At 39.9% G+C, this 19,360-nt stretch overlaps 1 protein-coding gene across 1 annotated transcript; it reads right to left on the reverse strand.

Annotated features, from left to right (window-relative positions):
• Window positions 1–1,137: 1,137 nt before the first annotated feature.
• syf2 (SYF2 pre-mRNA-splicing factor) lies at window positions 1,138–11,323 on the reverse strand. Its single transcript, XM_062994938.1, has 7 exons — window positions 11,286–11,323; window positions 10,431–10,529; window positions 6,180–6,305; window positions 5,878–5,995; window positions 4,770–4,860; window positions 2,479–2,577; window positions 1,138–1,564 (listed from the first exon to the last, which is right to left on the reverse strand). Exons 1-7 carry the CDS (start codon window positions 11,301–11,303, stop codon window positions 1,399–1,401), a joined length of 717 nt encoding a protein of 238 aa, XP_062851008.1. The 5' UTR covers window positions 11,304–11,323; the 3' UTR covers window positions 1,138–1,398.
• Window positions 11,324–19,360: the final 8,037 nt, after the last annotated feature.

The raw sequence follows: 19,360 nt of genomic DNA on the forward strand, positions 1-19,360 counted from the left end.
ACCCAGACCAAGGTACTCTTGCCTTCTGCTTAGTGTTTCTCAGTTGAACTGGCCCCTACTTTGAATCAGACCAGGATGAAGCGGCTAATGAAAGAAAATTTTGCATTTGCATTCATCAAGTAGATCACAAGATAGCTCACTTGTTCTACCTTTAGGGCACAACAGGGTGAGTATGACTACTTCCACTATGCTGTGATAAACATCTGACACTTGTAAGACATTCCCAGCAAAAATCGAGTGCATGCTCCAGCATGGATTTCTTAGGGTTGGTATACAGTACATGGACTAAAGTATTGGGACACCTCATCTATTTTTTCATCCATTACTTCTAACAGGCATAATAAATCGAATATAACTTTGCAGTAACAATTTAGGGAAGGCCTTTTCCTGTTAAGTCCTGACCTCAGCCCCACTAAACAGCTTTTATGCACATGGGAATTTGTGCCCATTTAATCAAAAGATGTATGTACATGAAACGTCTGACACGCTCATGATCAGGTGTTCAAATAGGTTCGGTCATATAGTGTATGACATGTATCTATTTTTTAGTTTACAATAGAAAAAAGTCCTTCTCATGGTCATGGTACAGCATGGGAATCAGCTTACCAGGGTCACTTTTCGTTGGTAGACATGCTTTTTTTTTTTTTGAACCCCCCCCCCCCCACACACACAATTTTTCTTCCAACCTCCACCATAACTAACACATGCCCCCTCCGACACATGCACAGTAAACATCTGCATTTTTTCACCTGCACGAGGCGAGTTCATATGTGGATCACCTTTGCGCACGAAGAGTCACACCCTGATCCCACTGTTCCCTGCCAGCAGAGATCATAATCGCATCAGTTATGAGGAGTCCCTGCAAATGAGCCAATCATTGTTCGTGTAGAAGAGCTAAGATTCGAACGACGAGTTTGAGCGTGATTTACCGCTGCACCACCTGAGCGACATGCATGACTTCTGTAATGGCATCTTGGGGTAATAATATCATACACTGAACACCTTTGGAAGATTCTGAGCCGACGTGTTGGACAGCGCTTCAGTCATCAGTCACATCACATATCACATGCTAAAGAGGGCCTGGAAAACATGTTCGGCTGATTAATACAGTCATGAACCAGACATAAATCGCACAAATACATAAAAGATCATTTTTATTCTTCAGATTGATATAGAAAGAAGATCAAAGCAAAATTAAAAGTATTTACTTTAAAGCATGGTATTACACAACAATGCACAGACTATAATCGTTTCGACTTTCAGTACATCAGTGTAACAGCAGCACAAACAAAGAAAAAAATGCAAATAGCAGAACAGATAATTTGCCTCTCTTATCCAACAGCAGCTTGCCTTATAGAAGGATGAAAAGAATGCCGTTCCTGGTAAAGATTCCACTGATTACACTGCAGTTCCTCGTTCCAGGTTCTGTTTGATCTCGGCTGTGTATTTGCCGTAAAAGCGCTCAGCCTTCTTGTTGAACTTGGCGTTTCTCTCGTTGATGTAGTCGATGTCGGCATCGTCGTTGTAGGCCCTGCGCCGGCTGAATTTGGCTCGTTTCTCAATTCTGTAAAAAAAAACAAAAAAAAAACGTCAGCATGATTAAGTGTGTCTGAAGTAGCGCTTGGATGGTGCCGCAGTCTGCGTTTTAGCTGTTAAGTCTGGCTACTCCCAACAGATATGTCCATCATCCTATCGATGCCCCAACACGAGTGACATAATAATTTGGACAGATAAACCAGTTTTTGTACCTGCTGAGGTTCTGCAAACATCTGCTAATCAAGGCCAGCAAACGGTAGAGGCCGCCAGAATGCACAGGGAAACTATTACTTTAACTTACAGTTTTAACTATTATAAACATTGCTGTAAGTTATTACCAGACTGAATGTGACGTGGTGCTTTTCACTGGTTACAATTTTTGTTAGACCATATTTTATTTAATACACAAGATTTGTTTAATCTAATTCTAACTCTAGGCCACTTAAAGAGGATGGAGGCCCAAGTTGAGTCTCATTCCTTTTATAGGTATCTTTTTAAGAGAGTTTTTTCTTGCTACTGGTCGCCCTTGGGTTGCTCATCAAGGTTTAATTTTCTGGATTTAGGTCCTGGATTCTGTAAAGGTGTTTTAAGACAATGTCTGTTGTAAAGAGTGCGATACATTTTATGTGATTTGAGGGAAATGAGGTATATCCAAACCGGAATGCAAAATTAAAAGTGTCTAAAGTATTAAAATGAAACAAACATGATCTTATGAAATAATCCCATAAAAAACCATCACACTCCAGAGAGTGATTTTCATGGGGAGTTAGCTTTGTGACATCGCTTATCATCATAAATCCTGTTAAAATACTTCTCATATACCACACAGAGTTTCACTTCTAAAAACTTAGTGTGACCTGACCTCATTCAGAAAGCCCCACATACTTCCACTGCCAACATGGCTGTATGGTCAAACACAAATAAACACAAAACGTCTCTTACTGTTTCTCGACGTCTTCCTGCATGCGGTTAACGGCCTCTGCGGAGGGAACGTGGGTTCCGTGGATCAGACTGTTGGCAGTTGGATGGAATTCATCACCGCTGGGAGAATAAAAATGCAAGAGAGAGCTAATCAACAAATATAAATCGAATAAAAACAGTGTGAATCAAAGTGTGTTACTGATGAGTTGGTCTACGATGGGTCACGTTAACACAGATCAGTATGCTGTCTTCTTCAAATGCCAGCAAAAACACACTCATGTGAATTCTTTCAGTAATTATGATGTAGTGAATCTAAAAATCACAGATAAAGGTGAACTGTACAGAACACTAAGATCCTCTGAGCCCTGTTTGGAATACCATCATGTCACCACTTAGTCCAATTCAACCGTCACAGCTGTTTGAACATTTATTTACATTTTCAGCATTTAGCAGACGCTTTATCCAAAGCGACTTACAATTATGACTGAACACGATTCTGAGCAATTGAGGGTTAAGGGCCTTGCTCAGGGACCCAACAGTGTCCGGCGACCTTCTGATTACTAGTCCAGCACCTTAACCACTGAGCTACCACTACCACTATTGTAAGGCTCGTGTAAATTGCCTGGTAAGTCCCAAACAATATTATTTTTTAATAATATATTTAGCAATTGAAATTAAAATAGGAAGAAAACAAACACCAATATTAGAGATGTACCGATCGGGGTTTTTGGCACCGATTCCGATCTCCTTTCAGGGATATCGGCCGATGGGGGGGCGGGGGGGTTGCGTGTGTGTGTGTGTGTGTGTGTGTGTTTGTGCCTTTAAGATAAATGATCTGTTCACTGTATCACTTAAAGTGATTCACGAGTCGATTAATTTTCCACAAAGCGTAAGTTTCTCTTCTCAGTCATCTCTCCGTGTTTACTCTTATTAATTAATGTCGTGGTTTTAAATAAACACCAACTAATACAGAACATTTTGTGTGACTCTCTTACATTAAAAAGCTTCATTAAACTGCTGTTACCACAGATCTGTAACCGACCGTCAGACTCGTTCCATCTAAGGAGCTAAAAGTTTTCTTCTGATGATCCTAAAAGTTCAGCCGATGATCCTGAACTAACGAATTTGGTAATGAATAAACTTTTGCCTGATTGGCTCTGAAACGTTTTCTGTTCTCATTTACATCACAAGCAAGAACCACTTACGATTTACCAAAGTGAACCAGGAGTTTATATAACGTGCTGATAGAATCGACTCAGATGTGACCGGGCTGAATTATCTTTTTAAAGTAAATATTTCAATCAGCAAAATTACATCGTATGTATGATGCACAACGTTAATGATGTTATTTTAGGTCATGAAGAGCTTTCACGATGGTTTCTGTACGATTGTTGACGAATTTTGATGCGATGGTTGGTGCTTTGTAGCTCAAAGTCTGGATCAATCCACTGAGCTGTTAACTTAACGTGGTCTTTTATATATCACAAGATCGGATCGGCTACATTTGGGAAATATCGGCCGATCGCCGATAGCATATTTTGATAAAGAATCGGCCGATACCGATTCATAGCCGATCGATCGTTCCATCTCTAACCAATACAGACAAGAAAGGAAGACCAATACAGACAATGACGCCTGCACAGAGACAAGGGATAATAAAGATTGGTGCGTGCCTCTCTGTGCGCGATACGGAGCCCAATATGAGCTTGCCTCGTGCAGGTGAAAAAGAAGCAGGTTGCCGCGGCATGATGGCATGATGGTGTGGCCCTTCCCGGTCAGGAGTGGAGGGCATCAGCAGTAGTTTTATTAGTTTATTATTAGGATTTTAACGTCATGTTTTACACATTTTGGTTACATTCAGGTACTTACTGGTTACACAAGACTAATCAGTTCAAGTTTTTAATGTCAAACACAGTCATAAACAATTTTGTATCTCTAATTAACCTCACTTGCATGTCTTTGGACTGTGTGAGGAAACTGGATCACCCGGATGAAAACCACGCAGACCACGCAAGAACATGCAAACTCCACACAGAAAGGACCTGGACCGCTTTACCTGGGAATCAAACCCAGGACCTTCCTGCTGTGAGGCGACAGTGCTAACCACCGAGCCACCGTGCCGCCCTCAGCAGCAGTAGAGATGACGAAATGTGATCAGATAATTAGATTCGACTGGATAAATCATGTCTGCCTTCATATGAATGTGGGCTACAGGAAATAAACAAATCTCCTGTTCCTTCTACTTAAATCTATGCATCTGACATAGTAAAACCATACATCTATTGTGCCACATCACTGGTGCAGAACCTTACCACTCATCTCTCTGTCGCTCGTAGCTCTCCATATCCGGCTTGATCTGCTTGGTGAGCCGCTGGTACTGCCTCTGCTGGGCCTCGGCGTAGCCTACGGGGTGAAAAGAGAAGTAATAAAAGAACAAATCGTTAAAAACGATCCCATAAAAGCGAGAGCGATGACAGACGACTGAGATTAGGGGCAGCCTGTAATGACCAGAACTGATCGCAAACAGGCGCTGAAGCTTTGGACGATTCAGAAACTTGGCATGCTCACATCACGACATCTTTTAATCTAGTCGCCACATGGCAGCATTGCTAAGGAGAAACTGAGTGACTCATGTTGTTGGACACAAAACTCTCAGGCTGGAGGGAGGAAACATTTCCGTTTCTATAATGTGCATGCATATTAACACAATCATAAACGCGACGTCACATTATTATGCTTCACAATCTTTATGCCAACATGTTTTAAGGCCTCAGAAATCATTTGCCAAGTGGTGCACTGAACATACCCTATGTTGGCCAAAGAGAGACGTAGGTTAGCACACACCTCATTCCACGAGTGAAAGTTGCTTTGATTGATTGCTTCTTTTCACTACACAGCAGTGGATTTCAACTGAAAGTTTCACACACTCTGGGACACTCATGAGAAACACGCTATGCTCTCTGTATTCCCTTGCCAGTCATGCCAGAACCTCAGACGCAAGGAGTTGCAGCAACTAGTTTACCCCAGGTAACCCAGCCTTCCCTTTCTAAGAAACAACCAATTGTGTCTATAGAGCGCTGAACTACATAGAGTGCCGCCACTGACTGCTTTTACCATGTGGAGGGCCATGCACTACCGTCTTTGATCGACCACCCCTTGGGCAGGCGCCCCGACCGGCCAGCAGAGGCAGTAATTGCAGTAGCGATGAGACATTCCTGTTCGACCACTGTCCCTCCTCCCTACAGACACACAGCCAACTGAGTGTGTGTAGGCGCCCTGCATGAAAACTTATCTAAAATTTAAACTATCTCAGCAGCGATTGGCGAGTGTTTTAGGCCACTCTGCCACCTGAGCGACCAGTTCCAAATTTCTCAAAACAAATGGGTTTTTTTAACGCAACAGGATGATCCAATACTTCACCTGAGAAGCCTGGATCAGGGTTTTTCTTCTTTTTTTTCCTTTCCCATCTCTCAGCGTCCTCTGCACTGATCTCTAAAAGTTTCACGCGGTGGTAATTTTCCCCTCGTTCCGCACATTCCTAATGAAGATAAAAACAAACTTAGAAAAAGCTTTGACCAATGACGGTGAGACTAACATGTCACACTGGAACAAGACTGAATGCCAAATATAATTGGAACAAACAAGAATTGCATGACTTTAATTTGTGGATCTTTTTGAGAGCATTTCCTGCAGTACTGAATATGATTTTTCAGGTCAGTTACCTTTTTCTTTTGGTCCACCATGAGCTCATACTCCAGTCGGGCTTTCTTCGCTTCCCAGTTGGAAGGAAGCTTCAACCTCTTGTCTTCTTCTACAACCTCCTGATGGTTTAGCTTACGGGCCTCATTCTACAAAAACAAACACTCTGCTAAGCCGGGGCAATCTACCTCATCATCAACTTATCAAATCTGTTCATGTGTTTATTAGGATTTTACCGTCATGTTTTACAATTTTGGTTACATTCATGACAGGAACGGTAGTTCATTACACAAGGTTCATCAGTTCACGCAAGGTTATATCAAACACAGTCTTGGACAATTGACCTCACTTGCATGTCTTTGGACTGTGGGAGGAAACTGGAGCACCCGGAGTAAACCCACGCAAACACAGGGAGAACATGCAAACTCCACACAGAAAGGACCCGGACGACCTTCTTGCTGTGAGGCGACAGTGCTACCTTAGCCACCGTGCCACCCTCAACTTATAAAATAAACAGCAATATTCAAAACTGTGCAATAATTTCACAACATGAAGTTTAAACTAGGGATGTCCCGATCACGTTTTTTTGTTCCCGATACCGATCCCGATTATAAATTTTGATCCCGATCCGATACCGATTCTCAAACCGATACTTGTATTTTCTAGATATTGTCTAGATAAGAACTAGATAATACTGTTCACACAGTGCACACTTCAAGTACATTACAATTATTCAAATTAATCCAGTGTATATGTTTAACAACTAAATAGCTCTGCAGTGCTGAAGGGAAAAATGCTGCATCCAAGCTATTGCTTAATGTTTTTGTATTTTTACAAAATCAATCAAAATGAGTGAGATAATTAGTTTTACTTTAAACTTTACATTCAAAGAAAAAAATGTTTAATGCAGTGATACACTAAAAATGAACAGAAATCTGTGTAGCAGCTTAACTTGAATATAAGAAAAAAAGTTACTTAAAAGCATTACAGTAAAGCCTGAATACCAAAATAAAATGGAAAGGCTCTTTTGTTATGAAGGAAAGCCAGTTCTTAAAGTGCTTGTATTGTGACAGTGGTTTGATGGACGTTTGTACACGAAGTGAGTGTGTTTTGACCCTTTAGGCCTTCCATAGAACATGAAATAGCGTGCTTGACTCAACTGTCGGCTATTCGGTACCGTAACAGAAGAAGTTAATAAAGTGTTCTGCTCCCGACAATATGTGAATATACCGTGCATTTATTTCTTTATTAAACGAGTGCATCACTACGTTGTTTTGTAAACCGGTGTGATCCTTAACTCACACACACTCACACATGAACGCAGCTCTGCTCCCACCGCCTCGTGAAATGCTCACACTGCAGACGTTACACTTCACTGTTGGACTTGTTTTACTTTTCAATTTTAAGTATTTCCACACAGCGGACATGCTGACGTAACACAAAAGATCGGGATTAAGATCGGGTTTAGTAAAGCCGATTCCGATCAATTAAAAAATGCCTTGATCGGCCCCGATCCCGATCTTTGAGATCGGATCGGGACATCCCTAGTTTAAACTAGTTTAAATTCATGCATCCATTGAAATCATAATCATAATCTTTTTATTGTCATTATACCAGATCTAACAAAATTAAGGTGCAATACTCTCTAGTGTTATAAAAAATAAATTTAATAACACACAATCATGTTGTTATTTACAATAACAGCAATAACAATAACACAAATATAACTTCTGTCAGTGACAAATTGGTGGAAATTGCACATTGCCCTTTGTAAACATTTGTAATGCCATTCACTGCTGGGTGCTTGAGGAAGGCTCTTAACCCTCTTGGCTCCAGATACAACATACAATGGCAGATCCTACACTCTGATCCCAGCTTTACATACAGTGTATCACAAAAGTGAGTACACCCCTCACATTTCTGCAAATATTTCATTATATCTTTTCATGGGACAACACTATAGACATGAAACTTGGATATAACTTAGAGTAGTCAGTGTACAGCTTGTATAGCAGTGTAGATTTACTGTCTTCTGAAAATAACTCAACACACAGCCATTAATGTCTAAATGCCTGGCAACATAAGTGAGTACACCCCACAGTGAACACGTCCAAATTGTGCCCAAATGTGGCGTTGTCCCTCCCTGGTGTCATGTGTCAAGGTCCCAGGTGTAAATGGGGAGCAGGGCTGTTAAATTTGGTGTTTTGGGTACAATTCTCTCATACTGGCCACTGGATATTCAACATGGCACCTCATGGCAAAGAACTCTCTGAGGATGTGAGAAATAGAATTGTTGCTCTCCACAAAGATGGCCTGGGCTATAAGAAGATTGCTAACACCCTGAAACTGAGCTACAGCATGGTGGCCAAGGTCATACAGCGGTTTTCCAGGACAGGTTCCACTCGGAACAGGCTTCGCCAGGATCGACCAAAGAAGTTGAGTCCACGTGTTCGGCGTCATATCCAGAGGTTGGCTTTAAAAAATAGACACATGTGTGCTGCCAGCATTGCTGCAGAGGTTGAAGACGTGGGAGGTCAGCCTGTCAGTGCTCAGACCATACGCCGCACACTGCATCAACTCGGTCTGCATGGTCGTCATCCCAGAAGGAAGCTGACGCACAAGAAAGCCCACAAACAGTTTGCTGAAGACAAGCAGTCCAAGAACATGGATTACTGGAATGCCCTGTGGTCTGACGAGACCAAGATAAACTTGTTTGGCTCAGATGGTGTCCAGCATGTGTGGCGGCGCCCTGGTGAGAAGTACCAAGACAACTGTATCTTGCCTACAGTCAAGCATGGTGGTGGTAGCATCATGGTCTTGGGCTGCATGAGTGTTGCTGGCACTGGGGAGCTGCAGTTCATTGAGGGAAACATGAATTCCAACATGTACTGTGACATTCTGAAACAGAGCATGATCCCCTCCCTTCGAAAACTGGGCCTCATGGCAGTTTTCCAACAGGATAACGACCCCAAACACGACCCCAAACACAACCTCCAAGATGACAACTGCCTTGCTGAGGAAGCTGAAGGTGAAGGTGATGGACTAAACCCAATTGAGCACCTGTGGCGCATCCTCAAGTGGAAGGTGGAGGAGTTCAAGGTGTCTAACATCCACCAGCTCCGTGATGTCATCATGGAGGAGTGGAAGAGGATTCCAGTAGCAACCTGTGCAGCTCTGGTGAATTCCATGCCCAGGAGGGTTAAGGCAGTGCTGGATAATAATGGTGGTCACACAAAATATTGACACTTTGGGCACAATTTGGACATGTTCACTGTGGGGTGTACTCACTTATGTTGCCAGCCATTTAGACATTAATGGCTGTGTGTTGAGTTATTTTCAGAAGACAGTAAATCTACACTGCTATACAAGCTGTACACTGACTACTCTAACTTATATCCAAGTTTCATGTCTATAGTGTTGTCCCATGAAAAGATATAATGAAATATTTGCAGAAATGTGAGGGGTGTACTCACTTTTGTGATACACTGTACATATAAAGAATTACTGTACTGTACATACATGCACTGTATATAGGGCAAATAAAGGCATTCCATCTGCCCCTGATTATACCTGGTCCTGTACGATGATCCACCTATGTTTTCTTTAATGACATGTAAACCGCCAGTACCACAGAGAAGCATCTCCATGTTATGATGCTCCCTATTTTCCCCACCAACTTAAAATGAGCTGAATTATTGCCGAAAGGTGCAACTTTGTGGTGAATAGCAGGAATGGACATTCATTCACTGCAGTTAACTGTATGTTGTGCTATATTTTACTGTATAACTGTCTTCTCTGTTTTTTCTTCTACTTTTTTCAATCACTAGTTGTGAAACCTCATGTGGCACCTGTCCGGAGCTGATTTGTAATTTCCAGTAGTGGATTATTATAGCTTTTTTCCCATTTAAGTGCTGGTAATAAACTTGTCTGTAAGAACTTTTACAGAACTGCTTCCTTTTGTGTAAAAACTTACAAATCAATGGCAACGCAGTTTATATTGAAAACATAAGTTGATCAAGAGTTTGTTTTTATTTTGTTATTGGCAGCATTGAGATTAAGAACTGCATTTACATATATTTTTTTTAATCTAAAATGCAAATACACAGCCAACACAGTGACAATACATTCCTTCCTAGAATTTATGAGTATATTACAAGGTATTCACATTAAAGTGGCACTTTATATTAATACAAAAAATGGTCGAGTTGTCATTTTCCCCTCACAGCATTTTTAACCCCATTTAAACATATTGATAATAAAATATGTTGTCGTACCCGTTTCAAATGAAGCTCTCTGAATTTCCTCAGCCTCTCCTCTCTCTTCTGTGATGATAAAGTTTCAGTTTGTTCCTCGTCTGTGACTGGTCCACATGACTTCAAACACAGAAAACACAGCTGTGACACTGGGATGGCATGTACACATTAGTACCAATAATAATGTTGATAATCAACAGCAAGTGAAGAACCAAACCAGATAAAACTGAACTGGGGCTTTTTTCTGGGGAGTTTGACTTATATATAATTATACACCTGAATACTTTGTAGTGATTTGTAGAAGTAAATGTATTACAGTTCATTTGAGATCTGATGTCAGTCCCAAACAGTGTACTGTGGTATTTAAGCAAACAACATTAAATAACGTACATTGTGAAGGAAAATCACTTAATAGCTAAACCCCTAAAATTCAACACGCACCCTCAAGGGTCTCCGGACCCACTTTGTTTACCACTGTAATAAAGGAGGAACCTAAATAATCGAGTCAGCTGTATGTCTAGAACACCACCAACGTTTCGTCTATTTTTGTTAACATCGATAGCTACGAGGGTCGAATCCTAATTGTGTTAAAATAATCAAATTAGTGCCCTAGATAGTGTTTAAAAACCATACAATGATAAAGTTTGTAGTGCAATATTAAAGTGAACCCAGAGCTCTTTGGAATTTAGCCCTGGTTAGCTTTAGTCAATAAACACTGGTTAAATAAAATATATAAAAACACATAACTTTATCACAACGTGTATATTCACAAGGTCACTAGATACAAAAAGGTGTATAACTACACAAATAAAACGTAACAGCTACAAAATAAACACATTTATTCTTATTTTTATTTCACAAAGCGATCGTGTTTACCTCAGAACCAGACGCCATCTTCCGTCTTCTAAACACAGAAGTGTTCGCCAGATATTAGCGCTCGGGTGGATTTTAATTTGACCAAAAACAGTTCCTACCCCTTCAGTTAACAACGTTCTACTTTTTTTTTAATTAAAGTTGACAATAAGTTTGATACAAGAAGTCAAAAAAGGTTAAACAAATAGTTTGTTTTTGTGATTTAATATACTTCCAGTGTAAATGTTTACTTCCAATAAACTCACGTCTCCTAAACGTGTGCTGAAACAAATATATAAATGAGAAAAAGACACAAATATATGTAAAAAAACAATATAGATTTTAAAGAATTCGGACACCAACATTTTTTTCGGGGAATTACAGCTTTAAACATTCATAATAACAAATTATTAGCTGAATCTTTGCAGCATTGTGGTAAAACCATGTCCCATAATTTCTGACAATCTGTTTTAAATTTAAAACAATGGGGGCCATTATGTTTGGGGCTGTTTCCTTGTTAAAATGTGCAGATTTAGTTTCTTAGCCTGATTCATTCGCTTTATTAATATTTCCTTCTATGTTATTTTCTGGTTTGGGTGGTTAAGTGGGTAGCACTGTCACCTCACAGCAAGAAGGTCCTTGGGTGGTCTTTCTGTGTGAAGTTTGCATGTTCTCCCCGTGTCCGCGTGGGTTTCCTCCGGGTGCTCCGGTTTCCTCCCACAGTCCAAAGACATGCAAGTGAGGTGAACTGGAGACACTAAATTGTCCAAGACTGTGTTGATATAACCTTGTGAACTGATGAATCTTGTGTAATGAGTAACTACCGTTCCTGTCATGAATGTAACCAAAGTGTAAAACATGACATTAAAATCTAACAAACAAACAAACATATCTTTTCTGTTTGCAAAAAAAGCAGCTCCTTATTATGATGCTGAATTAATGAAACATTGTTAAATAGTTCAATTTGTGGCTCATTCGACTATTACTCAAATTTTGCACATGCATCGTTTTTATAAATTTTTAATGGATTAATAAAAATGTATGAATAATTTTTATTTTTTATTTTTTTAGCAGCAATGTGGACTGTAGGAATGAAGATAATTGCAGTTTATTGCTTACTGTTTACTGTGTAATTGCTGCCAGATTGTCCAGCAACTTTTTTAAAATTGTTGGCTCTTGAACTTTCCTTACAGTAATTGCTACTTAATGCATGTAAAGTTTCCAACCAACAGCAATGTGTTTTATTATAATAAGCAAAACATTTTTGTATTTGCAGCACTAATATCTAAAATTATTTTTGTAACATAATTATTTTTGTAACATTACACTAGCCCATTTGCAAATCTCATATCATTTCATACTGCAAATACACAGTATGTACTCAAAGTGTATTAAATAAAATGTTAATTTGTCCTGTATTTATGGGCAAATTTAAAGCAAACCAGGAACTGCAATAGTTTTGACTGAGAACGATGTTTAGCAGTTTAACCAGCCAAGATTTGAACTACCTGTAAATTAGGGTGTTTGAACAAGGAGCAGCACCGTGGCACAGTTGGTAGTGTGGGTGCTGCATACCAGCATAATTCCTAAAAACCTAAGTTTAATCCTCGCCTTCACTGACAGTTTGAAAAGAGTTGTGTATTGGCTACTCTAAATTGTGAGTGAGTAAGTAATGCTCTGAGATAGACTGGCACCCTGTCCAGGGTGTATTCATCCCTTGAACCTACAGTTTCTGGGTATGCCAGACTTAACCAGATTGAGAATAAATAAATTATTAAAGTAATGTGTACAGTACAAAAAAGTAACAATTATAATACTGTGATCCTGCAGAAAAATTGCCACTGGATAACATTACTGCTAATAAAGTAATCTCGCTCAAGACACTCGCCCCATAAATTATACAGAATAATACATTTCTGATTACGTAGAAGAAATACGCATATGAATAGATGTAACATAATGGGTCCCTCAGCGTCTGTAATACTTCATGAGCAGTAATGTTACCCAGTGGCACTTTTCCTGCAGGATCACAATGTTATAATTAAAAGCTTTTTTGGAGGATGTAATTAAGTGAAGTTTATAGTGTTAGATTAAAGCAATCTTCAGATCACAGGGTTAATTAATGGACTGATGCACTTTGAGTGTACACCAGATGGAAGAGTAACTCCACAACCGAAAAAAGACTCATCAGATGCCCATTTGCCAGCTTACTATATAACACACAAGGGAAAACAAAGGAAAAAACACTGATACATTTTGTATATTTTAAAAAATGTGCTAACACAGTATAAGATAATATTCTGTTACTATAACATGCTCCAAGAATAATATTAGGATATTAAAATTCTGCACAAATAAAACTATTAAAAAAATAAGACTGAATACGACTTTTCATCAGCTTTTTCCTGACCTTGAATAATCTGCTGCCACCCAGAATTTCTACCCACATTGCAAAGCAGTTAGGACTACCAGTGCAGCTGCCTGACAGCTGGTAGGATATAAACTTTGCGGCCAATAAAATCATTCCATTTCCTTAATTACTATTTCTGTCATTTCCGCAGCCAATGACTTCTCAATTCTGGGCCAAATCAAACACGACCCCCTAGCTGGAGACGCTTGCTGCGCTGTGTGCCAGTCTGTGTCTGGGCGTGTACCTGCTGTGGGGAAACCCACACACAGACTTGCACTATTGTTCACCAGTAGCAAGCCTCAAATCATCCGCTGCTTAAATGTTATTCATGAAATTAAACAAATGAATGAATATTGTCACCAGCCAAATTAACCACGCGTACCAAACAATTAGCTCTTCATGTCGGAAAGGATTTTTTTCTGTGGTTTTTTCTTTGATACTTGCTGTTGCTTTTGGAGACTATATCGGTCTCCTTTTCCACGTTTTATTCACCGTGCAAGTGGTTTGGCTTTTCTAGGAGGAAAGAAGCTTTAATGTATCTCTTCCTGTGAAATAGGAACTGTTTTTTTTTACCTAGACAAGCTTTCATCCAAAATCCATATAATTACTGAAACCAAAATGGAAAAGTGTTCAGAGTGGAAACGCTGGCCTATAAAACTTCCACTCGCTTTATAAAATCTGACCTCTTTTTCTTTTTGCCCAACTGAGACATGTGTGAAGTCGCTCAGAGGCAGGATCTTCTATTTTACAGCAATTAGGCCTGCACTCTAGTTTGACTGCACTCTAAGCCACAACACGTACAATAGAAATATTTGTCTGGGAAAACTGTCACTATTTTGTGTCACTAACTTAGAGTTAGCCTTCCTTTTGCGGCTATAACAGCCTCCAGTTTTCTGGAAAGGCTTTCCTCAGCTGCTGGATTATGTCCCCATTTGGGCACAAAAGCATTGCATTTGTGAGATCAGCCGCTGATGCTGGATGAAAAAGGGTTGGCTTAGAATTAAGGTTTTCAATTCACAGCTAATGGTGTTAAGGGCTCTAAACAGGCCACCAGAACTTGTCAAAACATGTCCTTAACTCTTTAATGGTCTCCTCAACCATTTGAGTCTAAATACTTGGGTAAAAATAAGCTGTATTTAAATAATCTTGTTTGGGCCGTATCTACTCCTTGGTTGACATGTGTTAAACTCAAATATATTGGAAGATGGTTTTAAGAAAACAGCCTTTCTAACCTGTCAACTTAAAGCTACAGTTGAAAATCATCCATGAAAAGTTACATAATTTTTGTGATCATTTGTCTCATTAAAAACATAATGTATGCACTAGTAAAAAAATATTGTTTGTTGTTGGTATAGTCCCAAGAAATGAAAAAATTTGCAAATAAATATTTTTTAAACATAATTATCTTGGTAAGCTGATTAAAGGTTAAAGATCTTGCATTGTGCACAGGGGCACAGTCATTCTGAAACAGAAAAGGGGCCTTTTCCTGAACTCATGCCATAAAGCTGAAAGCATGCGATATATTCACATACATGTTAGCAAAAAGTGTGGCTGAACCACGTGAACATACTTTTGGCCATATAGCGTGCGTACTGTTAAGTCCATACATCACCTTGCTGAATGCCACAGTACACTGTTAACACCACTAACACCCTGGACCCTGGAATTATATATCCATTAAGTATAGTTATTTATTTTACATATCTATATTATTATTATTATCATACCTAGTATTCCCACTACTTTGTATTATTATTAATATTATTATTATTATTATTATTAAGTATATATTACTATATTACTATGTATAGACCTACCATATATGTTATCTATCTATCTATCTATCTATCTATCTATCTATCTATCTATCTATCTATCTATCTATCTATCTATCTATCTATCTATCTATCTATCTATCTATCTATCTATCTATCTATCTACAGGAACATCAATAGGTGGCGCTGTTCAACACGCAATAATGCAGTGAGCGTTTTACCTGCATGGCACTCAGCCCACGCACAATCATTCATCCAGAGTCAAGAAACACACTCAGCTAACATGTGTGATTTCATTAAAAATAAAAATATTAAACTTTCTAATTCCAGTCTTCACTTGCTTGTATATTCCCTTCATCTTTAATAAGTCAGGTATACTCTGTTAAAAAGAATGTGTCCAATTTTGATCTATAAAACACCATCAAGCCGTCACTACCATATTACCCATATTAGCATTTAGCTTCAAATGTACTCACACTAGAAATAATTTGTGATTAAAATACCATGCAGCAGCTTCTAATTCATGGCAGACCTGTTTATTTATTTACTTTTTAGGGGTTGGGTGTTCTGTGTTCGCATTGCCATTCAGATTTCTTCTTTTTTAAGTGTAAGGTGACACAAAGGTACAGTCATGCTTGACTAGCAAAAGGCCTGGAATTATATAACTTGAATTTCTTATAATTAATAATTGATTTTATACACATGCTCGCACTGAATCTGGCTTAATTAATTTGGGTGTCCACAAACTTTTGGCCATATAATGTCTGTGTCCCTTACAAGTGTATTTAAACTTTTGAAATCTGATATGTTTGTCTATTATTATAAAGACTGGATCACATTTGGGTCAAACTTTTGACCTGGATGTTTGATGATTTCCTTCTTGTCACTGCAGCAGCGGCTTCTATTGTGACATTGAGGTGCCTACATGAGCGGTGGAGGAATACAGAGAGTGTAGCATAGTCTAAAGTGTAGCTTTAGAATGAGGTTTGGCATTGTGCTGTTGAAATAACCATGGACTTTTGAGGAAAAGATGTTGCCTTGATGGCAGCAAGTCTCTCTGAAATTGAAATATACACCTTCACATCAATGGTACCTTCACACATATGCAAGTCACCCATGCAGTGGGTACTGATGCACCCCCATACCATGACAGTTGTTGGCTTATGCATCTTTCGCTGATAACAATCTTGAAGGTTCTTTTCATCTTTGTCACAGAGAACTCAATGTCCTTTTGGGCGGCACAGTGGCTCAGTGGGTGGCACTGTCGCCTCACAGCAAGAAGGTCCTGGGTTCGATTCGCAGGTGGAGTGGTCCGGATCCTTTCTTAAAATCCTAATAAACAATAACAATGTCCATCCGAGATGAGATCAGGCCCAAAAATCTTGGTGGTGTTTCTGTATAGAATTGATGTCTGGCTTTCTCTTTTTGTACTAGAGTTTCAGTGAGCATTTCCTGATGCAGTGGTGAATTGTGTTAAGAGACAACAGTTTTCTGAAGTACTCCTGAGCCCACATGGCTATATTTATCAAAGCACCATGATGGTTTCTCATGTAATGTCGTCAGAGGGCTCAAAGGGCATTCACATTCAGTAGTAGTTTCTGTTCTTGCCCTACGCAGGGACTAAGATTTCTCCAGAATCCCTAAATCTTTTCACAATATTATATGGTAGATGGTAAAATACCTAAATTATTTGCAATTTTTCATGAAATTTGGAACAGAGTGGTGAGCCATGACTTGTAATAGCTTGTATAGAATGGTGTACAGCTTGTACTGTTGGTGGATCCTTCCTTTTATTCTTTCTCTTGGCTTGACTTCGCGAACAAATATATTATTATTTACATTTACATTTTCATTTTCAGCATTTAGCAGACGCTTTTATCCAAAGGGTTTTGAGGGTTAAGGGCCTTGCTCAGGGACCCAACAGTGGCAACTTGGTGGTGGCGGGTCTTGAACCGGCAACCTTCTGTTTACTAGTCCAGTACCTTAACCACTGAGCTATCACTGACAACATTATGAGGATGTTGTCCACGTCGACTACAGGCTCGCTGGTGACTGAGCAGGCCGATTCGAGACATGCAGTCCCCAATCATGATTCCCTTACCTGTTACCAATTTACCTGCTTATTGTGAAATAATTCAAAACACTGTAACTTCAATATTTATCAACTTTCTATGCTTATTTTGCCCCGTCCCAACTTTTTTTTTCTTCGAATCACAGATTCCTTGTGTCCTAGTTTTACTAGAAATGGGGTTTGTACTGTATATTATTTCCTGTCCGATCATAAACTCTTAGGATAAGGTTCAGAGGAAGCTTTCTCAAGTCATGCGAAGATGCGACTGAGGTACAAGAAACAGTAAGAAATTCAAAAACTGAATCAATGAGGCTACAAAGAGATCAAACTTAAGTCTCCAATGCTGCAGGCCACACACACATAACTATCAAAGCAGAGAATGAGCGCTCCCACATGCAAATATCTCTGCTGTACTTTCCCATCCCTGCTTCCCTATCTGACCTAAATTAGATTGCGTGTTTAGATCGGGTGAACAGTAGACCGTTGTGAAGGTTTGCGTTGCGAGTCTGGCTTGCCAACAGCCCGTGGACACACAGCTGTGCTGAGACAGAGACCCTTCTTTAACAGTGCGTCACCATGGAGAATCACAAAGTCATCTACTTACAAAACATGCTGATTTCCTGACCATCTCAGTCTGAGATTATCGTGAAGTGATTGATGTAAATGTTTTTTTTAGAATAGAATAGAATGCCTTTATTTGTCATATATACATATACAGGTGTACAGTACCATGGCATTCTTTCATTTAAATATCCCAGCTTGTTTGGAACCTGGGGTCAGAGCGCAGGGTCAGCCATCATACGGCGCCCCTGGAGCAGAGAGGGTTAAGGACCTTGCTCAAAGGCCCAACAGTGGCGGCATGGCAGAGCTGGGATTTGAACTCTCAACCTTTTGGGTGCTAGCCCAAAGCTCTACCCACTAGGCTACCACTGTCCCTAAAAAATTCTTAATTCTTTTGCATATCCCAGCTCGTTTGGAACCCGGGGTCAGAGCGCAGGGTCAGCCATCGTGCAGCTCCCCTGGAGCAGGGAGGGTTAAGGGCCTTGCTCAAAGCTCTGAATGGCAGAGCTGGGATTTGAACTCTCAACCTTTTGGTTGCTAAAGCTCTACCCACTAGGCTACCACTGTCCACAACTATCTAAATGATCCAACTAACTAAATTTTCTGGACTCATTTGTCCTCTGAGAAAGTTGGGAGGAAAAAGTTTAAGCAGAAACAGGGAAAGAAATAAGGATTCATTATTGGATCAATTGTGTACAGTTATATATTTAGCAGACACTTCTGTGACAGATACTGTGCAAGCAGTTGAGGGTTAAGACCTTGCTCAAGGGCCCAACATTGGCAACTTAGCAGTGGTGGGGCTTGAACCAGCAACCTTCTGATCACTAGTTTAGATCATTTCCCTTCTTAAAGTGACAGTGGGTAGCCTAGTGGGTAGAGCTTTGGGCTATTAACTGAAGAGTTTAAATCCCAGCTCTGCCATTCAGCCACTGTTGGGTCCTTGAGCAAGACCCTTAACCCTCTCTTCTCCAAGGGCGCTGTACAATGGCTGACCCTGCGCTCTGACCACAGCTTCCAAACAAGCTGAGGTATGTGAAGAAAGAATTACATTGTACTGTACACCTGTATATGTATAAATGACAAATAAAAGCATTCTAGTCTATTCTAAAAAACATTTACATCAGCCTGCTTTTACCCTGTTCTTCAATGGTCAGGACCACCACAGAGTAAATATTATTTGGGTGGTGGATCATTTTCAGCACTGCAGTGACACTGACTTGGTGGTGGTGTGTTAGTTTGTGTTGTGCTGGTATGAGTGGATCAGACACAGCAATGCTCATGG

Source organism: Trichomycterus rosablanca, chromosome 5, assembly GCF_030014385.1.
Source record: "Trichomycterus rosablanca isolate fTriRos1 chromosome 5, fTriRos1.hap1, whole genome shotgun sequence".
Taxonomy (NCBI): Eukaryota; Metazoa; Chordata; class Actinopteri; order Siluriformes; family Trichomycteridae; genus Trichomycterus; species Trichomycterus rosablanca.

What these genes read in the sequence shown, in the direction of transcription:
- syf2 (XM_062994938.1), bottom strand. An exon ending in GAGAGCTTCATTTGAAACGG is followed by an intron (nt 6,306 to 10,430) that starts GTACGACAACAT and finishes TTGTTTTTGTAG; the next exon opens with AATGAGGCCCGTAAGCTAAA. An exon ending in CCCTGATCCAGGCTTCTCAG is followed by an intron (nt 4,861 to 5,877) that starts GTGAAGTATTGG and finishes TTCACCCCGTAG; the next exon opens with GCTACGCCGAGGCCCAGCAG.